At 36.4% G+C, this 26,285-nt stretch overlaps 1 protein-coding gene and 1 pseudogene across 2 annotated transcripts in view; one reads left to right on the top strand and one right to left on the bottom strand.

Annotated features, from left to right (window-relative positions):
• CCT6B (chaperonin containing TCP1 subunit 6B) overlaps positions 1-19,750 on the top strand; it is a 37,452-nt gene extending 17,702 nt beyond the window's left edge. The window contains exons 6-14 of one of the 2 annotated variants that reach the window (XM_012790202.2): positions 3,140-3,250; positions 3,455-3,614; positions 5,599-5,681; positions 6,741-6,837; positions 7,142-7,289; positions 14,294-14,427; positions 15,812-15,914; positions 17,237-17,309; positions 17,827-19,748. In XM_012790202.2, the coding sequence (XP_012645656.1) occupies positions 3,140-3,250; positions 3,455-3,614; positions 5,599-5,681; positions 6,741-6,837; positions 7,142-7,289; positions 14,294-14,427; positions 15,812-15,914; positions 17,237-17,309; positions 17,827-17,899 (982 nt within the window). In that variant the 3' untranslated portion in view covers positions 17,900-19,748. Of the gene's footprint in view, positions 1-3,139; positions 3,251-3,454; positions 3,615-5,598; positions 5,682-6,740; positions 6,838-7,141; positions 7,290-14,293; positions 14,428-15,811; positions 15,915-17,236; positions 17,310-17,826 lie in introns of both variants that reach the window. The other variant, XM_012790262.3, reaches the window with a different exon arrangement.
• On the bottom strand, positions 8,900-9,308 carry LOC142861884 (vacuolar ATPase assembly protein VMA22 pseudogene; annotated as a pseudogene).
• Positions 19,751-26,285: the final 6,535 nt, after the last annotated feature.

The raw sequence follows: 26,285 nt of genomic DNA, 5'->3' as shown, positions 1-26,285 counted from the left end.
TCCTGTTATCAGCTCTTGTTCTGGGTGGAGCTGGGTTGGGTAAGCCTGCCCTCAGGCACCACCAATGCCGTTAGCAGGGGTCAAAGTTCTGTTCTCTGCTTCCAGGAAAAGCTGTCAGGGCGGGGCTGGAATGGTCCCGCTCAGCCAGAAAGTCTGCGTGTGGGGGTGAGGCTGTCTGAGACCGGCAGTCTGGAGTGGGCCTCGCTTCTTTCCACCCTCCCCAACTCCGCAGCTACTCCTCGGCCTCTGCCAGCAGGCCAGACCACACGCCACCAGGCCTCCCCAGACTGTGATGCCGGCGGGAAGGTTCCCTGGGCAGGAACGCCACCTGGGCTGGGCGTACGGCCTCCTTTTGGGAGGAGGGTTGCCCTCTAGGACGCTGATTTGCCCCTGAAGGCACACACACCTCAGTAGGCTGTTGACATATATCCCTTCTGTGCCCCAGGCAATGCTAGACCTTGGTGCATGGGATCTGGTCTGCAGGTCCGACCTCTGGGTCCCAGATTTCAAACTGTATCCCCACCAGGTAGAGGAGTTCCGGTCCCAATTCACCCACAGGGAGCCCAAGCTGTGTCTGTGTCTCTCAGCCTCTGAGTCGGCACCGTTCTCCTAGGAACACCGTGCCAGCAGTACCTGGGAGGGCTGGCGGGTAGGGAGCTCACAGTCTGAGTTCTCCTTAGTCAGCTGTAGGGTCCCAAAAGGGAAGGTCCCGTTCCCTGGAGGTGCCTCTGGCTGGTGGTTGTATTGTCTCTCTGGGCAGCCGCGGGTAGGGTCAGCAGAGGGGAGGAGGAGGCAATATGGTGCCTGCCATGCAGCTGGGGTCTGTGCACAAGGAGGTGCTGGGAGCCTGGTGCCACGTCCGATACAGGCTCACTGCTGGCTGGCGGCAGCCGTCTCTGGGCTGGTGTCCGCAGGTCTCTCCACCTGCTGGGGAGCCCACCAGCAGTCCCAAATGCAGGGGAGGGGTAATGGCAAATCCACCTACCCTTGCCGCTGGTCTCCAGGCTGCTCCGGTGGTCTCAGCTTCCAGTTTTCCTCCGCAACCTCCTCCCGTGGAGTCTCCCGGGGTCTCATGTAACCCTCCTTCTGGCCCTCGTCCGCTGTATGCTTGTCTTCTTGCTGCTTTTTTCTAATTTCTGCTAGAATCTGTCTTTTCTGCAGAGACACTCTGTCTGGCGGTGTTTCTCGTCCGCCATCTTGACCTTAACCTAGAATTTTTAATTGTTCTTAGTAATAGGGTTGGTCCAAATTAGCCTACTATTGCTGAGAGTAAGACGTTCTTGATTTATGTTTCAGAAGGACATCTGTGGTTATCGTACAGTGAGTACTGTTGAGCAGGTTGGGAGACAAAGGAGGGGCAAGGGCAGAAAGAGGAGACTAGTTAGGAATCTGTTGTCATAGTACAGGTGAGAAATGAAAATGGTTTAGCTTAGGGTATACTTAGAAGGAAGGGGCAATAGGATTTGTGGATGGTTCGACATGGGGCATGACAGAAACAGAGGAGCCGAGGATATCTCTTGTATGAGCAGCGGGAGAAGACTGGGAGGAGTAGGTTTAGGGAAATAATTCAAGGGTTCAGTTGGGGAATATTATGTTTGAGATGCCTCTTAGGCATCCCCAGGGATGTTGAATAAGGAGTAGGAGAGATGTGTCTGGAGTTCAGAATAGAGGTCTGGCCTAGAAATATATATTTGAGAGTCATTGTTTATAAATGACTCAACGCCATGAGAGTTAATGGGATCATCTGGGAAGTGACTAGAGATAGAGAAAAGGGGGAAGTTTAAGGCTTGAGCCCTGGGAACTCCAGTGTTTAGAGTTTGAGAAAATGAGGAGGACTCAGCAGAGGAGACTGAGAAGGGGTGGTCAGTGAAGCAGGAAAGCCAAGAGAGAGTAGTGCCCCAGAAGCCAAGAGAAGAAAGTGTTCCAAGAAGGAGAGAATGATCAGCTGTGTCATATGCCAGAAGTTTGAGTAAGTTGTGAACTGAGAGTTGATTTGGAAATATTTGGAAAATATTTAGTTTTTTTATGGCTTTAATGAAAGCTGATTCAGTAAAGAATGGAAGTGAAAGCCAGATTGAAGGTGGGCTCAAGAGAGAATGGTAACTCAGGGGAGTTTAGCTGTAAAGGACAGCAGGGAAATGGGGCAGTAGCTAGAAGGGAATTCAGGAATGGGGCATACAGGGAAGAATTCTTTGTCTTAAAGATGAAAATTGTTATGGCAAGTTTGTATGCTGATGAAGATGCTCTGGTGGTAGGCAAGAAGAATTGATATGGAAGAATAGGGGACAATGCAAGAACATAGAGGAGAAATGGAATTCAGTACGCAAGTAGAGAGGTTAACCTTAGCATGGACAGTTCATTCAGAGAAGGAGGAGGTTCAGGTTCAAGTGCAGGTTGATTGGCAGAGGTTGTAATAGGACAATGTTTCTATTTTCTCAAAGTAGCAAGGTCACTTGCTGAGAATGGAGAGGAAGAAAGAGTGGAGTCTTGAAAAGTGAAAACTAGTGAACATACAGTTTACTTGTTTCTTCCTAAATAAGATATCTTCATTTTCAGTTATGAGTTGTAGTAATTTAGTTATATTAAAATTTTGAAAACTTCTTTACAATTATGTTTAACTACTTAAAAAAATTAACTTTAATGTATAATAAACACTGGTTATAAAAGAATCATAAGTAGAAATCCCATATAATTATTTTGAACAAATTGTTCCTAAGAAACTCATTGTGTGCCTAATCTTTCATTACTTGCTCAGCTGTGGCACATTTTTTGAGCCATATAACTTAGAGAATAATTCTGGCTTGACTTTTCATTGTGACTTCAAAGTCACACTGTGTTAAAGTAAATTCTCAAGTCAGGAGCAGTGGCATGTGCCTGTAGTCCCAGCTACTTGGGAGGCTGAGGTGAGAGGATCACTTGAGGCTAGGAGTTCCAGGCCAGCCTGGGCAACAGAGGGAGACCCTGTCTTAAAAACAAACAAACAAGTTGATGCAAAGAAACAATGTGTATCCTGGCAGTTTTGTTACAACTTTTTAATTTTTTTTACTACTTTTTTTGTTATAACAAGAGTATAATTTTAATTTTATGTCAAACTTTAAAGTGTATATTCAAAGTAAGAAACATTACATATTTTCAATAGGTTGATCAGAGGATTAGTTTTGGATCATGGTGCCCGACATCCACACATGAAGAAGCGAGTAGAAGATGCATTTATCCTTACCTGCAATGTATCACTAGAATATGAAAAAACGTATGTGTTAGTTTCGCTATAACTTTTGAAATTGTTTTCTCTAAAAATATATTTAATTGGACCATTTGCATGCATTGAAAAAAAAAATAAAAAAAAAATAAAAATATATTTAAATCTCTTTCTTTCTCCCCAGATGTTTCGTGTAGACTTTTTTTTTTCTTTTCCCCTCCTGCCTTTACTAGCTTGTTTTTATTAATCTTTTAGGGAGGTGAACTCTGGTTTCTTTTATAAGACTGCAGAAGAGAAAGAAGAATTGGTAAAAGCTGAAAGGAAATTTATTGATGATAGAGTACAAAAAATAATAGACCTGAAAGAGAAAGTCTGTGCTGAATTTGGTAAAGAATTTGTTGTCATTAATCAAAAGGTGAGAAAGAAAGTTTAGATTTTAATTATTTGTAAATGTTCTTTAGCATTTTTCAAAATATGGTCTGTGGATCCGTAGGAGTCTTTGGACCTTTTCAGGGAGTCTGTGAGGTCAAAACTATTTTCAGAATAATAATAATAAAGAAAATATTTATCAAGTGTCTTTAAAAAAAGAAAAAAATAATGCCTTTTACACTGTACTGACATTTGCAATGATGATGCAAAAGCAATAGTAGGTAAAACTCCTGACCCTTAGTATAAATCAAAGCAGCACCACCAAAGTATACTAGTAGTCAGCACATTGTTTATTGACATACCATCACATACTTGTAGTTTTAAAAATGGCAGTTTATTACAGGTTCGAGGCTGTAGTGGGAAATGACAAAAAAATAAAAGTAAAACAACAACAACAACAACAACAAAAAACCAAAAAAGAAAAAAAATGGCAGTTTCATTTAAGAATGTCTTGAGGAAGTAGTAAAACTTATTAATTTTATTAAGTTTTTATCTTTAAATATGCATCCTCTTATTTTATTTTATTTATTATTTATCTATTTTTTGAGACAGAGTCTCACTCTGTTGCCCAGGATAGAGTGCAGTGGCATCATTGTAGCTCATTGCAACCTCGAACTCCTGGGCTCAGGTGATCCTCCTGCCTGAGCCTCCTGAGTAGCTGAGACTACAGGCAGGCACCACCATGCCCAACTAATTTTTCTATTTTTTGTAGAGACGGGGTCTTGCTCTTGCTCAGGCTGGTCTCTAACTCCTGACCTCAAGTGATCCCCTTGCCTTGACCTCCCAAAGTGCTAGGATTGTAGGCATGAGCCACCATGCCTGGCCTGACTATGCCTCCTTTTACAATTCTATGTGACAAAATAGGAAGTACACATGAACTGTTTCTGCTACATACCCAAATATAATGGTTGTCTTGGAGGAAAGCCTTTCTGTAATTCAGTAGCCAAACAATGCCATTTTATGGCATGCCATTTTTGCTTGGAAAGAATGGCTGACAGACAAACTATTGTTATTTAAATATGGATATTTGGTAGATTTTTCTCAAAAATGAATGAAGCAATCCTGTTACTTCAAGGAAAACAACTGAAAGTATTTGTTGTCAATAACATTTGAACTTTCAAACAAAAGTTAGAATTTAAGAAAACTTGTATCTGCGACTGTGAGCTTGACAGCTTCCCAATGCTTAAAAGGCTTTTCTGATAGTATTAGTGATAAAATTAACAAATGTGGTTTTTTTCACATTGTATAACCATGACGTGTGTCAACATTTAGAAGTTTTTCCTAACTCAGTGAACCAATATTTTCTAAATGACTAAGAAAATGCATGGTTTTATAAAGTCATGCATGGATAAATAATCCATTCAAAGTACAAGATACACTAATGGATTTTAATGTGAGAGAGGAAAAAAAGTTCATCAATATGGTTCCATATTGAAACTAACCTTCCAGAAACTACTACATGTTAAATTTTGGTATAATATCAAAGAATATCCATAGTTATCTGAAAAGGCTATTAAAATATTTCTCCCTTTCCAGTATTTATCTCTATTGGGCCAGATTTTCTTTATATACTTGATCTAAAACAATGTGTATCATGCAAAATTAAATGCAGAAGGAGATATATAAGAATCCACCTATCTTGTATTAAGACAGACATAAAAGAGATTTGCAGAAATGTAAGATAAGGCTACTGCTCTCACTATATATATATTTTTTGAAAAGTATAGTAAATTTTCATTAAAAATGTTATTTATGTTAAGGTAAAATGGGCTTATTATTATTTTAAAGGAATTAATTTTTAAAACATTTCTCATACTTAATTTATAATATAAATATGAGAGAGCTCACATAAACAAAATCTCTTTGGTTTATTAATAATTTTCAAGAGTGTTAAGTGGTGCTAAGACAAAAAAGTTTGAGAAATACCAGTTTAAAACATGTTTATAACCTTTATGTTAATTTGATCATAGGGAATTGATCCATTTTCCTTAGATATGCTTGCAAAACATGGAATAGTAGCTCTTCGCAGGGCAAAAAGGAGAAATATGGAAAGGTAAACTTGCAGATAATTATGTATCCTAAGTTTTTTAGTAGAATAAATTGAAATTATCCTATGTGTATTCCTTTTAGCTTATATGTAATTGTTATTGAGCAAAATAATAGCATACAAATTTCAAATTTTATTCTTAATTATAGTAATTAATTGAGCAGTCAAAAATCAAGGTTGTTAACCTACTTCAGAACTTTGTTGAAATATAAGAAAAGTTTTCATCTTCTTATAACAGATGTTAAAACAAAAGTTGAATTCGTATGAATAGATAGTAGAATGGTAGTTACAAGGGGCTAGGGGATTGGGAAATGTTGGTCAAAGGATATAAAATTTTAGTTAGAAGGAATATGTTCAAGAGATCCATTGTAGGCTGGGCGCGGTGGCTCACGCCTGTAATCCTAGCACTCTGGGAGGCCGAGACGGGCAGATCATTTGAGCTCAGGAGTTTGAGATCAGCCTGAGAAAGAGTGAGACTCTGTCTCTATTAAAAATAGAAAGAAATTAATTGACCAACTAAAAACATATACAAAAATTAGCCGGGCATGGTGGTGCATGCCTGTAGTCCCAGCTACTCGGGAGGCTGAGGCAGGAGGATCACTTGAGCCCAGGAGTTTGAGGTTGCTGTGAGCTAGGCTGACTCCACGGCACTCACTCTTGCCTGGGCAACAAAGTGAGACTCTGTCTCAAAAAAAAAAAAAAAAAAGAGATCCATTGTATAACATGAAGATTATAGTGAATGACGATATATTGTATTCTTGAAAAATGCTAAAAGAGTACATTTTAAGTGTTCTAACCACTAAAATGATAACTATGTGAGGTAATGCATATGTTAATTAGCTTGATTTAAGCATTCCACAATATATACATATTTAAAAACATCATGTTGTACATGGTAAGTATATATAATTTTATTTGTCAATTAAAAAAACATAACCCCAAAACAATACAATACAGTTACGAGACAGTCTTTTGCATTAGATATCTTTTCACTTTTAAGAAACTAGTGTTTTTATGTTTTCCATAACTAAAGCTAAAGCTATGGTGACATATATGTAATTTCAGACTCTCTCTTGCTTGTGGTGGAATAGCTGTGAATTCTCTTGAAGACCTCACTGTAGATTGCTTGGGACATGCTGGTCTTGTATATGAATATACGTTAGTGAGTATTTCTGTGAATAGTGGTTGTAAAGTGAACACTAAGCCTTTTTTCAAAAAAAATGACTAGATCTTTTAATTCACGTTTTGCATTTTGAAGTCTGACTAATGTACAGGATAGATTTTATAATTTATTTACCTAAATGTTTGTTAAGATTTCAAATATAACTTTACTTTTAAACATATTTTTAGTTATGTTTGATAAGAAAAATTCGCATGAAGATTGAATTCTAATATAAACTAGGTGTTGATTGCATAATGAATATTAAATATTTATGTTATTTATGTCTTTTTGTGTCATCCTTTAGGGTGAAGAAAAGTTCACTTTTATTGAGGGCTGTGTTAACCCTCTCTCTGTTACTTTGCTGGTTAAAGGTCCAAATAAGCATACTCTGACACAAATCAAGGATGCCTTAAGAGATGGACTTCATGCCATCAAAAATGCCATTGAAGATGGTAAGCTCTTTTTTGTGATGGATTTGAACCTCACATATTTTTAAAGTAGTAATAAATCTGTCATGGTATGTATGGCATTTTAAAAGATATGAATGATTACTTTTCTCTCATTTTACTTTGGAATTTGTATTAGTAGTTTGGATATAAAAGTGTTTTCTTTGGAATATTCTTAATAGTATGCTACCTTTTCAATTAACTTTTGTTTATGAAATGAAAAAATAATTTAATGCAATAGTGTCATATTTTGCTTTTATTTTTTAAAAATTTATTTATTTATTTCACAGCCCTTAATTGGGGTATACATTTTTTGTTTTTAGAAAATTTCTTTTTAAAACCATGAAAAAGCTTTTACAGTTTTGAATTACCTCAGGTGCAGTGTAATTTCAAGAAAGACTATGAGGCCGGGCGCGGTGGCTCACGCCTGTAATCCTAGCACTCTGGGAGGCCAAGGCGGGCGGATTGCTCGAGGTCGGGAGTTCGAAACCAGCCTGAGCAAGACCCCGTCTCTACTAAAAAAAAATAGAAAGAAATTAATTGACCAACTAAAAGTATATATACAAAAAATTAGCCCGGCATGGTGGTGCATGCCTGTAGTCCCAGCTACTCGGGAGGCTGAGGCAGGAGGATCGCTTGAGCCCAGGAGTTTGAGGTTGCTGTGAGGTAGGTTGACGCCACGGCACTCACTCTAGCCTGGGCAACAAAAGTGAGACTCTGTCTCAAAAAAAAAAAAAAAAAGAAAGACTATGAAAGGATATTAACATTTATTATTTATTTATTTTTTTGCAGTTTGATGTAATGTTTTATTTTATAATAAAAAAATTTTAAAAAGCCCCATAAGCAAAGTTAAAAAACAAGCTAGAAACAAATATTTACATCTCTTAGTAGACACACATAGTATACAGTCCTTTGTAGGACTAATTCCCCCCAAACATAAAGAGCTCCTAGAAACTGCTGAAAGGATGAACAACCCAGTAGAAAAATGAAGCAAATTCTTATAACAGGAAACAAAACTGGCCCTTCAACAAATGAAGAGAGGCTTGGCCTCACTCCTGGTAAAAGTCAGGATTTTTAAAACCTGGAAGGTCTTTTCCAAGAGTTCCCTTAAATCTAAGTCAAATCTTTTTTACTTCCTGGCTCAGACCCTGCCAAGGGCTGCCCATCCACTCGGGTGTTTACGTTTTTATTGACTCAAATCATATTTTTCTGGTCTGTCAGCCATGAATGGTTTTCTCGTCCAGCAAGTTCAGTTTTGAGGATCTAGTGAGCCTGAAGCACTACTGCCTGTCCTTCCCACCACTGTGTGTCCAGTGTTTCATCACCCTGTAAAGAAACCACAGCTGACTGATCTATATGCAGCTGCCCCGTGGGGGTGTGTCCTATAAGAACACACACCTAGGGATGGTTTCAAAGTAGTGGCTTTCCACATTGCTCAGTTCACCTCTTCAAACTTCACACCTAACAAAGCTGGAAACATGCAGACCAGGGACATGGAGGGGGCTATACATGGGGTGGGGGGAGGGGTACTTGTGATAAGTACTTGTGAAGGCCTCTGATAAGGCAGCCACATCCAAGGATAGCTGTGCTCACTGCCCTGCCTCTGTGGATGCAGGTCAGACAGCCCCAGGCTCCAAGTTGAGTTTCTCCTGGAGTCCCCGGAGCTGCCTTCGACCCCAGTCGATGCAGTTCTGAAGGTTGGCTTTGTCTGCAGCCAGCTGCAGGCCTGCCTCGCGGGGCTTCACCTCCTTTGGGGTCTGGGCGCCAGCTCTCACCACCTTGAATTTCTGGAGTCCATCCTGGGCCTCACTGATGTGGACACAGACCTGGGGCTCCATGCGTAAGGCATACTTCAGGGGCCCTACCGACTTGGCGCCCATGGCATAGTGGGCCTTGGTGAGCGAGAGCCACCCCTCCTCCACCCGGGGCGTTCAACACCGTCCGCTTTGCCTCCAGCTCTTCCAGGTCCCGGATCAGGTGCAGAAGCAGGGAGTCCCCCTGCGCTCGCAGGTCTGGCGCCGCCATGGACCACAATTTGAATCTCCGGTGGGCTGACCGGTCTTAACATTTATTATTTATTGACAATTTATAATAAACTTCCTTCTAAAGGAGTTAGAGTAGATAATTCAATAAAAACACACATCTTTAAAATAAAATAATAGGCACATGAAAAGATTGCTCAGCATCATTAGTCATTAGTGAAATGAAAATCAAAACCACAAAGAGATACCATTTTACAGCTTCTAGGATGGCAACAATAAAAAAGCTGGACAACAATAAATATTGGTAAGGGTGGGGAGGAACCGTAAAGCGTTGCTGGTGGAAAATGATGGAAGATAGACAGTTCCTCAAAAAGTTAAACAGAATTACTATGTGACCCAGAAAATCCATTCTTAGGTATTAATATATACATAAATAAATATTCCAAATGTCCATTAGCTAGTGAATGGATAACCAAAATGTAGTATGTCATACCAAAATGTCATATGATGAGGGAGTATTTAACCACAAAAACAAAGTACTGATATATATAACAACATGGCTAAACCTTGAAAACATTGTGCTAAGTTAAAAAAATCCAGATACAAAAGGCCACATATTATATGATTCCATTTATATGAAGTGTCTAGGAAAGTCAAATCCGTATAGACAAAAAGTAGATTAGTGGTTGCCAAGGACTGAGAGAAGGGGGTCATAGGGAGTGATTGCTCATGGGCACAGGTTTCTTTTAGTGGGCACGATGAAAATGTTCTGGAATTAGATAGTGGTGATGGTTGCACAACCTTAAAGTATGTATTCTTTTTTGGTCTGGCTTCTTTTATACAGTGTATTTTGAAAGTCATTGATATTATTATATTTATCAGTAGTTGATTCTGTTTTATTGCTAAATAATATTCTATTATGTGAATAGACTACAGTTTATTCACCTATAGATGGATATTTGGTTATTTACAGTTCTTGGCTATTACAAATAAAGCTGCCATGAACCTTTTGTATATAAGTCTTTTTATGGACATATGTTTTCATTTATCTGGGGTAAATGCCCAGGAATGCAATGGCTATGATAGATATATATGTTTAACTTTTTAGAAACTCCCAAACTGTTTTTCAAACTACTGTTTTACACTCACCAGCAGTGTATGGAGTTCCAGGTGTTCTGCATGATTACCAATACTTGATGTGGTTAGTAGTATTAATTTTAGCCTTTTTAAAAGTAAAAAGACAAACTGTGCTTTTAATTTGCATTACAAATTGAGAACTGTGGTTTTAATTTGCATTTTCCTAATGATCACTGATGTTGAGCATCTTTTCAAGTGCTTATTTGCTCTCCATGTATCTTTGGTGAAGTTTCTGTTCAAATCTTTTGCCTTTTAAAAAAATTACATTGTTTTTTTATTATTGATTTTGAGAGTTATTTCTATATTCTGGATCCACGTGCTTATTAAAATATATAATCTGTAAATTTATCTCTTTATATATGGCTTGTTCTGTTATTCTCTTAACAGTGTTTTTCAAAGAGAAGTTCTTAATTTTGATGAAGACTATTCTCTCATGGATTATGTTTTTGGTGTGGTATCTAAGAAATCTTTACCTAAGTAGTGTCACAAAGATTTTTCTCTGTGTTTTATTCTAGAAGTGTTATAGTCTTGGGTTTTACATTTAGGTCTATAATTCATTTAAAGTTAATTTTTATATATTAGGGCATAGGGTATAGATCCAAGTTAATTTTTTTGCATATAGGTATCAGATTATTTCAGCCCCATTTGTTGAAAAGACTATCCTTTCACCATTGAATTACTTTTGTACTTTTATCAAAAATCAGCTGTCCATATTCGTGTGTTCTATTTCTGTAACTGTTTTTTCTGTTATGTTCATGTCTTTGTCTATCTTACTGTCTTGATTGCTGTAGCTTTATAATACTAATAAGACTTAAAATCAGTAGTGTTAACCCTCACATTTTGTTCTTTTTCAAGTTATTTTGGTTATTCTGAGTCCTTGCATTTCCATATGAATTTTAGAATCATCTTGTCAATTTCTACCCAAGACATTGCTGGGATTTTGATTTGAATTTTATTGAATATATAGATCAATTTGGGGATAATTGATATCTTAACAATACTGAGTCTTTCAATTTATGAACATTGTATATATCTCCACTTATTTGAGCCTTCTTGGATTTATCTCAACAATTTTTTGTTGTTTTTAGTATAGGGGTCTCACACATCTTTTTAAATACTTATTCCTATATATTTCATATATTTTGATGCTGTTACATATGGTATTTTTTAAATTTCAATTTTTGATTATTAGTTACTAATATATAGAAATACAGTTCATTTTTGTATATTGATTTTGAATTCTGCAACCTTGCTAAATCACTTATATAAGTTCTAGTAGCTTTTTAATGTATTTCATTGAATTATCTATATAAATGATCATGTAATCTGTGAATAAAGACAGTTTTACTTCTTTCCTGCCAATATTTCCTGGATATTTTTACTTTTTTCCCCTTATTTCATGGGCTAGAACCTCTAATACAATGTTGAATAGAAGTGATAAGAATGGATATCCTTTCCTAGTTCCTGATCTTAGAGAGAAAGCGTTCAGTCTTTTTCTATTATGTATGATATTAGCTGTAAGTTTTTATTAAATTGAGGAAGTTCTCTTCTATGCATAGTTTACTGAGAGTTTTTTTTTAAATCAAGAATAAGTGTTGGGCTGGGTGCGGTGGCTCACGTCTATAATCCTAGCACTCTGGGAGGCCAAGGCAGGAGGATTGCTGAAGGTCTGGAGTTTGAAACCAATCTGAGCAAGAGTGAGACCCTGTCTCTACTAAAAATAGAAATAAATTAATTGGCTAACTAAAAATATATAGAAAAAATTAGCCGGGCATGGTGGCACATGCCTGCATTCCCAGCTACTCGGGAGGATGAGGCAGGAGAATGGCTTGAGATCAGGAGTTTGAGGTTGCTGTGAGCTAGGCTGACACCATGGTGCTCTAGCCTGGACAACAAAATGAGAATCTGTCTCAAAAAAGAATTTTTACTGCTATATTCATAAGGGGTATTTGGTCTGTATATATATTTTTTCTTGTAATGCCTTTATCATTTTTATCATTTTTGGTATTAGATTAATACTGTCCTGAGAGAATGAGTTTGAAAGTTTTTCCTCCTGTTCCAATTTCTGAAAATGTTGAATTCTTATATAGAATTGGTATTATTTTTTCCTTAAATGTTTGGTAGACTTTGTCAGTAAAGCCATTCTGAACCTGGAGTTTTCTTTGTGGGAAGGCTTTTAACTACAAATTCAATCTCTTTAATAGATAGAGGGCTATTCAGATTATCTATTTTTTTTTAATGAACTTTAGTAGTTTGTATCTTTCAATTTGTCCTCTTCATCTAAGTTAGAATTATCGAACTACTGCCTATGAACTAAATCTGGTTTGATGCCTATTTCTGGTTAATAAAGTTTTATTGGAACACAGCCATACTCATTTGTTTATATATTGTCTATGGCTATTTTTGTGCTACAGTGGCAGAGTTGAATAGTTGCAAAAAAAATGAAATGGCCCATAGGGCCTAAAATATTTATTGACTGGCCTTTTGCAGAAAGTTTGTCAATCTCTGACCTAAGTTTTTGACTTTATTGGCATAAATTCAATCATAATATTTCTTTATTCTTTTTGATAGCTATAGAATCTGAGGTAATATCACTTTTATCATTTCTGATATTTGTCATTTTTATTTCTTAATTTCTGCTTTGATCTTTATTATTTCCTTTCTTCTGCTTACATTAGGTTTCATTTGCTCTTTGTTTCTAGTTTCTTAAGGTGGAAGCTGAGGTCACTGGTTTGAGAACTTACTTCTTTTCTAATATAGGTGTTCAGTGACGTAAATTTCTAACTACTGCATTAGTAGCATCCCGAAAATTTTGATATGCTGTCTCTTCACAGGGAATGGGATAAGGGAAGTTATCAAAGGTACTAGTAATCTCTTTCTTTTTTTTTATTTTATTTTATTTTATTTTTTTTTTATTACAGTCTGCTAGCAAGATGGAAGTAATCTCTTTCTTAAGCTAGATAGAAAGGTACATTTGTTTATTGTACATTTATTCTTCATACCTTATACATATCAATATTCTTTTGAGTATATTCTGTATTTAACAAGGAACTTTAAAAAAGTGTGATTGAGAGATAAAGATGTAATCACCTGAGGGTAAACAACTCTGAGCAGTTATGTGGTAAAGTGAAGCAGAGAAAGGGAGTAGTAATTAAAAAATGATGTGAGATAAAAAGAGAGATTATTGTTGTATTGTTTTGTTTTAAAGATGGGTGATTCTAAAGCAGGTTTGCTGATTCAAGTAAGAGTCATAAGCTTTATAAAACCATACAAGCAGATGCAGAAGTCATATCCTGATGTGAAAATTGATGTGTTTAACCAAAGCTCTTGTCTTAGAATAAGACCACCTAAATTTTTTCTAAGGTGGCAGTTTGGGTTCTGTTCCAGTACGGAAAATGAATACTTCATTGAATCCTAAGAATTCATTATCAAAAATTATGGCCAAGTTATCTTGGCCTAAAAATTTTTCAGATCCGATATCACAATCAGTTACCTGCCACCATAAATTATGATAACTACCTTTTATAATAAATATAATCATAGAAGAGTAAGATGAAGGTGAAAGAAATGTCTACTCTTATTTGCCAGAGGATAAACAGTGAAATAAGCTATTTATAGCCCGTTATCTGTACCATGCTTAATTATTTAATGGCATATAACTTTGGGATGTTTTATGAGACAACTGAGTAATTACTGAGCTGTGCAATTTATTTGATTTCTGTATATATTTATTTTTTTATTTCTTGTTTATTTATTTATTTGATTTCTGTATATATTTAAATACATTTTACAGGTAGGCAAGATAATAGAACACACTAGAATAGCTAATTGCTTTTTTCCCTGTTTTTTCTGTATGGCATGTTGTGCCAATCATTTCTTTTCCTCCAATAGGTTGTGTGGTTCCAGGGGCTGGTGCAGTCGAAGTGGCAATAGCTGAAGCTCTTTTGGTATACAAGCACAATGTGAAAGGAAGAGCTCGTCTCGGGATCCAAGCTTTCGCTGATGCCTTACTCATTATTCCCAAGGTACAGCTACCCTAACCACCACATAACAACTGGTTAGGCGTAAAGTTGTTTAATTACAAATTGCTTATAGTATCTAATAGTTAGCAGAATAGAAAGACAGGTATTTATTTTTGTTTCCTCACACAGTTTTACCTTAGATGTTTTACAACTAAAGCAGGAAAACTTGGGGGATAACAGCCCAGAATCATTGCAGGAGCTTCATGAAATAGCCAAATTATCCCCTTGTTTCCTTCTCTGAGCTCCAAAAGTTTCATTCAGAAAGGGTGCATGATTGATCATAATGAAAAGTGTAGAACTTAAAATGTAATTAGATTTTAGGGTAGATGTTTTGTTGGTAGTAACCGAAGTGTAATCATTTTAAATTGTGGAAAGTGAGGTCTTGAGGCTTTTTAGCATTCCCAAATACTAGCTTGCATTTGTTATTGCCATTATAATTCCTAGAAAAGTAGAAAAAAAAACAACAGATTTTTTTCATATGGTGACCTAAGAACAGAGAACCACCATTCCTTTCTCTTTGCCTTAATTTTGTCATGAACTACTTAGAACCATGGAAAAACTACTCCAGATATGCTATTACCATGAATTAAAACATTCTAATGATACTAACAAAGTCTCTTTGAGAACTGCTACTAGAATTATTGGTAATTTATAGAATCTTTGTGAATTGGATTTCTATTTTTTTCCTTCCTCAAAGCAACAAAGTCAGTAAGTAATGACCCTGTTGTTGACAGAAATTGGTAACTCAGTATACCCTGGTGGTACCTTTTACCTCATCAGTTGGTGATTTGGAACCACTTGGAAATGAGCCTGGTTTGGAGTACAGGTGTCTCCATCCCTGCTACCACAGGCTATGGTGCTCCTTGTGGAGATGAGAGATACAAAGGTGCTGCATATATACTGGTTTCCTTTAGCAAGTGTGTAGGAAAAACTGGAGAGTGTGTGACTAGAGATGTGAGACTATTCTGCTTCCTTCCACATTAAAAAAAAAAAAGCTTTTGCAAAGAGGGAAACTAATGTAAGTGGAGTGGAGGTGGGAGAACTCTCATTTCGTCAGAATTTATTATAATGTGCATAGGTGAAATGCTTAAGTAAATATAAAAAATACTAGATATTTCCTGGAATAACTGGAGAGTGTAGAAAAAATAAAAAGAAAGAAAAAGTAAAGTAAATAAATATTTCAAAAAACCCAAAAAACCCCTACTAGATAGACAAAATAATAATTTGATTTAGATGAAGAATGGAATTCTTCAAAAGGAGATGTTTACTGTATTATTGATATGTTTTCACAAGACTAAAGAGTAGTGCCTTGTAATTATATATGATATTCAAACATTTATGTTAAGGTATTCCACACATATATTTATTATTATTTTTATTCATAAAGGTTCTTGCTCAGAATTCTGGTTGTGACCCACAGGAAACACTAGTAAAAGTTCAGGCTGTGCATTTAGAATCAAAACAACTTGTTGGCATAGATTTGAATAAAGGTAAGAAAGTGAAGAAAAATCAGCTGCTTAATAAATAAAGAGGTTATTCTTCAGTTATCTAGATCTTATAGTAAAGGGGTGGAGGTTTGGGTGACTTGAATATTCAAATATTGAGTGCTTTTACTTTACTTTTGAGCTTCTTAAAAGAAAATATTCATTTGCTTAAGAAATAGTTTTTGAAATGCTTATTTTTCTCTTGGGATTCACACAGAACAAAACAGACAAAAATATCTATCTTTGTGAGCTTATGTTGTAGTGGGGGAAGACAGGCAGTAAATAACTTTAATAAATAAGTTCCTTTAGCATTTTAGAAAGCAATACATTCATTTAAAAAACAGCAGTGTAAAGATGATTGTGAATGCTAGTACAGGAGGGTGGGGAGAAGGTTGCAACTTAAAGAGGTTGGCCAGGATAGGCCCCACTGAGAAGATATTTATTGAAAAAGTTGAAGGAAGTAAGGAAGTTAGTCATATGGAGACTGGGGGATAAGTCTGGGGAGAGGGAACAGCCAGGGGAAAAGCCAGTGTCTGATGTTTATGAGGAAGAAACGAGAGGTGATTAAAGTTCAGATTATGCAGGGCCATGTGGGCCAGTCTAAGGATGTTGGCTTTTACTGTAGTAGAATAGGAAACAATTTTGAGCAGAGAGTATCATGTGATCTAATTATGTTTAAGAGGATCACTCTGGCTACTCTCTACTCTGGAGATGAGTCAACTGAACAACTAGAAGGTTAGAATTGCCATCAGCTGTGTTGGAGAAGACTGGGTAGAGCAGGCTGTGGGTGAGGGAACACGAGCATTCAGTTTTGGCAAAGCCAAGGTTGAACTGTCTATAGTCTTTCAAGTAAAATCGTCAGTTGGACATATGGATCTGAAGCTCAAGGAAGAGGTCTGGGTTGGAGATGAAAATTGAGAATCATCAGGTGTATATGGTTTAAACCCAGAAGACTGGATGAAATCACCTACGAAGTAGGTGTAGAGAGAAAAAGGAAGAATCTGGAACTGAACCTTTGGGTTCTCCAACAGTAAGAGCTCAGGGGGAAGGGGAGGAACCAGCAAAGTAATCAGAAAAGGAGCCATTAATGCAAAAGAAAGAAAACCAGGGGCATGTGGTGTCCTGGAAGACAAGTGAAGATAGAATGGGACAGGTCTGATCAACAGTGTTAAGTGCTGTTAGATTAGGCCTAAGCATCAACCATTGATTTAACAACATGGAGGTCACTGATGACCTTGACAAAAGTAGTTTTGGTGGTGTATTAAATATTGTTAGAACATACCAATCAATATTAATAAATTGGAGGATTGTTTGTTTTTGCTATGTAGGTGAGCCAATGGTGGCAGCAGATGCAGGAGTTTGGGATAATTACTGTGTTAAAAAACAACTTCTTCACTCTTGGTAAGTTTGTATTAATATAAAGAGAAAGATGTTTAGAGGTACAATCAATAACATTAAAATTTTTATATTAATTTTTTTACCTACAGTGGAAAAATTGTCAAGTGTATGGAAAGGTATAGTATTTGGTTATTAAGACTAGTGTCTGTCATTTCACAGTCTCTTTATATTTTAGTTCTAGCAGTGTAAGTTATAGGAAAGGTTAATCTTACTGTTTATTTGAGAAAGAAGGGAAAGAGGAAACTTTACTGAAATAGCACATGCATAGTGGAGAAAATCAAATGATATGCTACAAATAAGCTCAGTTCTGCTGGAATATAAATCAGACTTCTACCTTATCAGCAAAAGAGTTGGAATTATAATATAACGGGTGATGTTTGTATTTGTAAAAGCTTTGTCTCATAAAATCTCACACTACCATCACTGCAGAACAAAGTACCCTTCTTAGCTGAAGATTGCTGGGGGAAAAAGATAAGGGTGGCTTAGTAGACTTTACTCACCTTCTCATCTTTTTCCTTAGCACAGTGATTGCCACCAACATTCTCCTGGTTGATGAAATTATGCGAGCTGGGATGTCTTCTCTCAGAGGGTGATTGAATTCAAAATCAACTCTTCTGCAAGGCGAAATTTAGTACACTTTACATCCAACTACTATTGTATAATCTGAGCCATTCTTAATTTTTACATAATAAATGCAGTATTTATGTCTTTTGGTCTTAATAGCTTCAAAAATACTTTATCAAGGTATAAAGTTACACAAGAAATATTTTCACAGTAAAAGAATAATAATAAAAATATTTTCCCTAAGAGCCCTAACTCACCAGTTAGGGCTCCAACTTTCATTGTATGATATGGCAAATTTTATAAAAATAGAATCTATTGTGATTCTTACACCTTTTGGGCAACTGTTAATTAACAAAATATGGAGTACATGTTTTAGAGCACCCAAGTCTATTTCTAATTTATCAGAGGGCATAAATGCACCAGGACAATTTTTTTTTCTTTCTTTCTTTTTTTTCCTTTACCATGAGAAATTGGTTTGAGGACAAAATGTTTTATCCTCTCTCAGAATTCCTTCAGTAATTTCTTACCACCATTTTTTCCTCTTATAAATACAGCACAACTTTGTGAGTATAGCTTTGGGTTTCATTGTTTATAGTATCTGATCCAATTTATTTTGTATGCAGTTTATTATATTTTGCCTGGCTCTTTTGTATACATGATGAATAATTTATGTTATTGTGCTAGCTCTGGTAGCTCTTTAACTAGATGGTGAGATAAAACAGGTCTTATCTGGAAAGGTGGGAATCGTTGACACCAACACTGGGAAATAATTGTTTTTGGCATTGAATGTAGCTTTTCTGTATAGGTAGTATAGCAGTATCTGCCTTGTTCAAAACTCTAGAATGAATCTATTGTGCTTTTTATTATTGTTAGGCTCCCTGTGGTTAACTTAGTTCCATAGGTACTAGTTGATAAGAGATTAAAATATGGCAGGTTCGTTAATGGAACTTCGGCCTACTTGCTCGTATAAGAAAAGGTTCCTTTAACCATTTAATGCCTTAATTGAGAACCTATAATTTCATCACCTATTTTTTTCCACTTAATATGCTGTCAATATATTTCCAAATCAGTAATCACACTTCTGAACTATCGTTTATTTATAGTTATATGACATTTCATTATATAGCTATATGGCTATACTACAACTTATTTTACTAATTTTGTTTTCAATCTTTTTGCTATTATAAAGAAAGATCTCCCTTTTAAGCTTCTGTCCCTGTTCTACAAGATAGCAAATGGGCATACCATGCATATTGCCAGACCTTTTCTATGTAACATGTTTCAATTACGAAATATTTAAAATATACCAGGACAGAAAATAATATAATAGACACTTTTGTATCTTCCACCTACCTTTGACAAATAGTAACATTTTGCCATGTTTGCTTCAGATTTTCTTTAAAGAAATACAAAAGTACAGGTGTCATTAGTGCCACTTCCCTCCACCTACTCCGCATCACAGGCTTTTCCTGCTCTTTCTCCTTAGAGGTAATCTTTGATTACTGTGCACTTTTTAAAAAAACTTTTAATGTATATGCATATACTTGTGACAATGCAAATATTCTTTTTGGGTTTTAAAAATGTATAAACAGGCCGGGTGCGTACCAGGCCTGGCTCACGCCTGTAATCCTAGCACTCTGGGAGGCCGAGGCAGGCAGATCATTTGAGCTCAGGAGTTCGAGATCAGCCTGAGAAAGAGTGAGACCCTGTCTCTACTAAAAATAGAAAGAAATTAATTGGCCAACTAAAAACATATAGAAAAAAAATTAGCCGGGCTTGGTGGCTTGTGCAAGCCTGTAGTCCCAGCTACTCAGGAGGCTGAGGCAGGAGGATCGCTTGAGCCCAGGAGTTTGAGATTGCTGTGAGCTAGGCTGACACCACGACACTCTAGCCAGGGCAATGGAGTGAGACTCTGTCTCAAAAAAAAAAAAAAAAAAGTAAAAAAATATAATTAAAAAAATGTATAAACAATATCATTATATATAGCTATACTTTTATTGCCTTTATTTGCCACTTAATGGTTTTGAGACTTATCCATTCATTCATTTTAGCAGTTTTAGAGTATTCCAGTATATTTCTATGCTACAGTGTATTTATCCATTGTTAGACCTTTTGGTTATTTCTAATTCTACATCATTTTAAACACCACAGCAATGACTTTCATTGTACATGTCTCCTTGGGCATGTATGTGAGAGTGTTTCTAGGGATTATAACCTTAAAATGGAATTGCTGGGGTTTAGGGTGCCTCATCTTTATATTTACCAAGTAATTATATCAGTTTATATTCTTCCCTGCAATGTATATAGTTCCCATGTCTTTACAACCTTGCCAAGTCTTAGTATTTTTAAGCTCAATTTTTGCCAATCTGCAGGATATAAAATTACATCTCATCTTAATAGCAATTGCCTTGATTACTGATGAAATTGAACACATTTTCATAAATCTATTTGCCATTGCCAGTTCTATGAAATTGCCTGCTCTATTGTTGCCTGTGGTTAATTTTGTTATTTATTAATTTTATTTTTGACTTTTTAAATTTTTTTTCCAGGCCTGACAGTTGGGCACAGCCTGTGGGTTTTTTTTTTTTTTGAGACAGAGTCTCACTTTGTTGCCCAGGCTAGAGTGAGTGCCGTGGCATCAGCCTGGCTCACAGCAACCTCGATCTCCGGGGCTCAGCGATCCTACTGCCTCAGCCTCCCAAGTAGCTGGGACTACAGGCATGTGCCACCATGCCCGGCTAATTTTTTGTATATATTTTTTTAGCTGGTCAATTAATTTATTTCTATTTTTGGTAGAGACAGGGTCTCGCTCAGGCTGGTTTCGAACTCCTGACCTTGAGCAATCCACCCGCCTCGGCCTCCCAAAGTGCTAGGATTACAGGCGTGAGCCACCACGCCCGGCCTAGCCTGTGTTTTTTTTTATGAGATTTTTTTTTTGTCTTTCTATTTGGTGTGAGATATAAAAATGTAGATATAGATATATGTATCTCATATATGTGAGATATTCTCCTCAACTTCACAAAGTTCTTCCCTACTTCAACAATGAAGATATTTTTCTATATTTTATGAGTTTTCAAATTTTGTTTTTCACATTTAGGCTTAAAAAAATTTTTTTAATGGAGTCTCACTGTATACCCAGGCTGGAGTAGAGTGGCCTCATCATAGCTCACTGTAACCTCAAACTCCTTGGTTCAAGTGATCCTTCCACCTCAGCCTCCCAAGTAGCTAGGACTACGGGTGCATGCCACCATGCTCAGCTAATGTTTAAAAAATTTTTCTTGTAGAGACAGGATCTTGTATGTTGCCTATGCTGGTCTCAAACTCCTGGCCTCAAGCGATTCTTCCACCTTTGCTTTATAAGGATGAGCCACCATGCCCAGCCAAACAAAAGAGAAAGTCCTTATGACCTTGGGTTAGGCCAGGATTTTTTTTTTTTTTTTAAGAGATGGGTATTACTATATTGCCCAGGATGTTCTCAAACTCCTGGCCTCAAGCAATACTCCTGCCTCAGCCTCCCAGTGTAATGGGGTTATAGGCGTGAGCCACCATACCCAGCCAGGCCTTTAATTTATCTAAAATTTACTTTTGTGTATGGTGTGCATTATGGATCTAATTTTTTTCCCTATTGCTAACCAAGAGTTCTCACACCCACTGATTTGTGAAATCACTTCTATTGTGTACCAAGGTCTATTGTATTCCATTAGATTGATCAGATTTTGTTTGTGCTTGTTTCTGGTTTAAATATTTTGTTCTTTGTTCTGGCAGATTGTCATTGCTTCCACACCACATTGTTTTGCTTCTAAAACCTATATAAAAAGTCTTAATGCCTGGTGGGGTGAGTGTTCCTATCTCTCCCTTTTCATTTTCTTCAGAATTGTTTTGGCTATTCCTAGATCTGATATTTTTTCCTCTTCCAAATGAATTTTATGACCTGTTTGTTGAGCTATGTGTTTTGATTAGAATTGAAATGATTTTATAGATTATTTCAGGTAGGATTGATAAATATTTTATATCACTTCATTTACATCTTCCTAAGTGCTTCAGTTTTTTTATTCATAAATGTTTTGTTTTCAGTAAAATATTAAAATGTTCCCTATAAAAATGCATTACATTTTTGGTTGGATTTATTCCTATGTATCTTATTTTAGAAGATTTTGTGAATAGGACCTTTTATAAAAGTTATATTTTTAATTATTTATTTCTGCACTATAGTCCCTCTATAGAGTTTTCTATATTGGCTTTTGTATTCCACAAACTCGTTGAATTCTCTTATTAGTGCAATAGTTTATCTGTAGATTATTTTGAAATATCTGGATTAATAATCAAGTTGCCTAAGCATAACAATAGTTTAGTTGTTTTTTCTAATCCTTTGTATTACTGCCTCTATTATTTTCCTATTTTATTGATCTGGCTATGACATTTACTATATTATTACATAGATATAGAAGCAATGATGGCAATCACCTTTTTCTTGTTCTTGCCTTTAAAGTGGATATTTCTAGCATTTTGCTATTTTTTTCTTTCTTTTTTGCTGTGAAATGTTTCTGTTATTTTCTATTTATGTTTTACTAAGGGGCTTTTAAAAAAATTATGATTGTTAAATTTTTTTTTTTTTTTTTTTTTAGAGAAAGAGTCTTGCTCTGTCATCTGGGCTAGAGTGCTGTGGTGTCATCATAGCTCACTGCAGCCTCAAACTCATGGGCTCAGGTGATCCTCCTGCCTGAGCCTCCCGAGTAGCTGGGATTACAGGCATGCACCAGCATGCCCAGCTAATTTTTCCATTTTTTATAGAGACCGGGTCTTGCTTTTGCTAAGGCTGGTCTCAAACTCCTGACCCCAAGCGATCCTCCTGTCTCAGCTTCCAAGAGTACATTACAGGCGTGAACCACTGCACTGGCCTAATTATTGAATTTTACCAAATGCTTTTCTGCATGCACTGAGATTTTTTTTCTTTAATCTATTAATGTGGTAACCTACTTTAATAGATGTTTTTGTTAATATATGATAGATCTACATAGTTTTGGGGTACATGTGATAATTTAATACATTCATATAATTTCTAAAGATCAAATTAGTATACATGGTATATCTATGATCTTAAATATTTGTCTTTTCTTTATGCTAGAACCATTTGAATTCTTCTCTTCCAGCCATTTTGGCATATACATAGATTATTGTAAGCTATAGTCACTCTACTAATCTATCAAACAGTAGGTCTTATTTCTTCTATCAGACTATATATTTGTACCCATTAATCAACTTCTCTTCATTTCCTCATCCTGCCTTCACTTCCCAGCCTTTGGTAATCACCAAGATATTAGTATTCTCTATCTTCATAAACCCACTTTTTTAGCATATGAGTGAAAACATGCAATATTTAATTTAACATAATGACCTCTAGTTCCTTTCATGTGTGTGGATTTATATCTGGGTACTCTATTTTGTTTGTCTATGTGTCTGTTTTTATGCTAATACCATGCCTTTTTTGGTTGCTATAGCTTTGTAGTATATTTTGAAGTCAGGTAGTATGCTGTTTCCAGCCTCATTATTTTTGCTCAGGATTACCTAGGCTATTTGAGGTCTTTCATAGTTCTGTATAAATTTTAGCATTTTTTCTATTTCTGTGAAGAATGTCATTGGTATTTCGATAGGGGTTGCATTGACTCTGTAAATTGCTTTGGATAGTATTGTAATTTTAACAGTATTAATTCTTCTAATTCATGAGCATGGAATATTTTTCCATTGTCCTCTTCAATTTCTTTCATGAGTATTTTATAGTTTTCCTTGTATAAATCTTCTACTACTTTGGTTAATAGGTTCCTATGTATTTTATCTTCTCCATAGCTATCATATTAATAAATGGGATTGCTTTCTTGATTTCATTTTCAGATTTTTTGCTGTTGCTATATAAAAATACTACTGAATTTGTGTGTGTGTGTGTGTTGATTTTGTATCCTGCAACTTTGCTGAATTTGTTTATCAGTTCTAATAATTTTGGGGTGAAGTCTTTAGATTTTTCTAAGTATAAGATCATGTTATCTGTGAACAAGGTTAATTTGAATTCTTCCTTTCCAATTTGGATGCCCTTTATTTCTTTCTCTTGCTTAATTTCTCAGGCCAGGACTTTTAATACTATGTTGAATAAAAATGGTGAAATTGGGCATCTTTGTCTTGTTCTAGATCTTAGAGGAAAGGCCTCAATTTTTCTCCATTTAGTTAGCTGTGGGTTTGTAATATATTGCCTTTGTTATTTTGAGGTATGTTCCTTCTATACCCAGTTTGATGAAGGTTTTTTATCATAAAGAGATGTTGAATTTTATCAAATGCTTTCCCAGTATCTATTGAAATAATCATTTTTTGTTGTTCTTGGTCTGTTAATGTGATGTATCAATGTTTATTGATTTGCTTATGTTGAACCATCCTTCATCCCTGGAATGAATCCCACTTGATCATAGTGAATGATCTTTTTAATGTATTGTTGAATTAGGTTCTGCTAGTATTTTGCTGAGAATTTTTGCATCTATGTTCATCAGTGTTATTGGCTTGTAGTTTTCATTTTTTGTTGTGTTCTTGTCTTATTTTGGAATGAGGGCAATGGCCTTGGAAGTATTCCCTCCTCTTCAGTTTTTTTGAAGAGTTTGAATAGAATCGATATTAGTTTTTTAAATGTTTGATAGAATTCAACAGCAAATCCATCAGGTCCTGGGCTTTTCTTTGATGGGAGACTTTTTATCACAACTTGCAGCATCAACAGCACATTTGGCCCAGGAACTGCTAACGAATGTACAGTGTAGTGGTGGTTCAAGAAGTTTTGCAAAGGAGACAAAAGGCTTGAGATGAGGAGTGCAGTGGCTGGCCATTTGAAGTTGACAATGACCAATTGAGAGCAATCATCAAAGCTGATCCTCTTACAACGACACAAGAAGTTGCCAAAGAACTTGTGGTCCACCATTCTATGGTCATTTGGCATTTGAAGCAAATTGGAAAGGTGAAAAAGCTCAAGAAATGGGTGCCTCATGAGCTGACTGAAGGTAGAATCGTTGTTTTGAAGTGTTGTCTTCTATTCCTTTTTTTTTTCTCTAAATGATGTCTTCTCTTCTTATATGCAAAAATAATGAATCATTTCTCGATCAAATTGTGACATGTGATGATAAGTGGATTTTATGTGACAGCCACAGGTCAGTGGTTGGACCAAGAAGAAGCTGCAAAGCACTTCCCAAAGCCAAATTTGCACCAAAAAAGGGTCATGGTCTCTGTTTAGTAGTCTGCTGCTGGTCTGATCTACTACAGCTTTCTGAATCCTGGTGAAACCATTACATCTGAGAAGTATGCTCAGTACATCAATGAGATTCACTGAAAATTGTAACAACTGCAGCCAGCCTTGGTCAACAGGGCCCAATTCTTCTCCATGACAATGGAGAAGTTAGTACAACCAATGCTTTAAAAGTTGAAAGAATTGGGCTATGAAGTTTTGCCTCATCTGCCATGTTCACCTGACCTCTTGCCAACCAACTACCACTTCTTCAAGCATCTTGCCAACTTTTTGCAGGGAAATTGCTTCCACAACCAGCAGGATGCAGAAAATGCTTTCTCAGCATTCCTTAAATCCCAAAGCATGGATTTTTACGTTACAGGAATAAACTTATTTCTTGTTGACAAAAATGTGTTGATTGTAATGGTTCCTATTTTCATTAATAAAGATGTGTTTGAACCTAGTTATAATGATTTAAAATTCACAGTCCAAAACTGCAATTGCTTTTGCACCAACCTAATATTTGCTTAGAAATTCTTTACCACTAGTTCACTGCCTCCTTTTTGGCTCTAGATGGTGCTTTAAGCCCAGGTTGTGCTGCCCTTCCAGAGGAGAGGTTTCAAAGGGGACATCCCAGCAGTGTGGAAAAGCTGGCTAGGGGTTCATTTCCAGGGGACCTGTGGGGCAAACTTCCAACAGTGTGGTGTTGCTGAACAGCCACTCTGATTTGGCATCTCCTTTGGCCAAGTTACAGAGCTAAGTCTCCGGGGCTGGGGATGGTAGTCTTGCCTCTTCCGTTTGTCTCTGCCTGTCCTCAGGAATATTTCTCCCTTCAGGCACTTGTGATGCTTTTTGTGGTTGAGGGAGTGACAGGTCTCCTGCCAGGGAACCCAGGATGGTGAGGAAGCTGGTTGTACACCTTGATCTCACTTTTTTCCAGTATAGAACAGTGAATTTGGGGAAAATTTTCCATGCACTTGGTGCTGGGCAGAATGTGGGGAAGGGCATTGTGGATGTGGAAGTCTGATTCTCTTACAATCTGCTGAGAGTTTTTTCATTTCTCTTTGGCCCTAGGAATTGTGTCGTATTTATATTTGAGAACTGGGATATTTTGGCACTGTATGTTTATTTTTGGTTTTCTGTGGGAAAGAGTGAAGCCAGTT

The sequence above is a fragment of the Microcebus murinus genome, chromosome 18, assembly GCF_040939455.1.
Source record: "Microcebus murinus isolate Inina chromosome 18, M.murinus_Inina_mat1.0, whole genome shotgun sequence".
In the NCBI taxonomy this organism is placed as follows: domain Eukaryota; kingdom Metazoa; phylum Chordata; class Mammalia; order Primates; family Cheirogaleidae; genus Microcebus; species Microcebus murinus.
The sequence above is the reverse complement of the archived record's forward strand: the minus strand, read 5'-3'. Positions and strand labels throughout refer to the sequence as shown.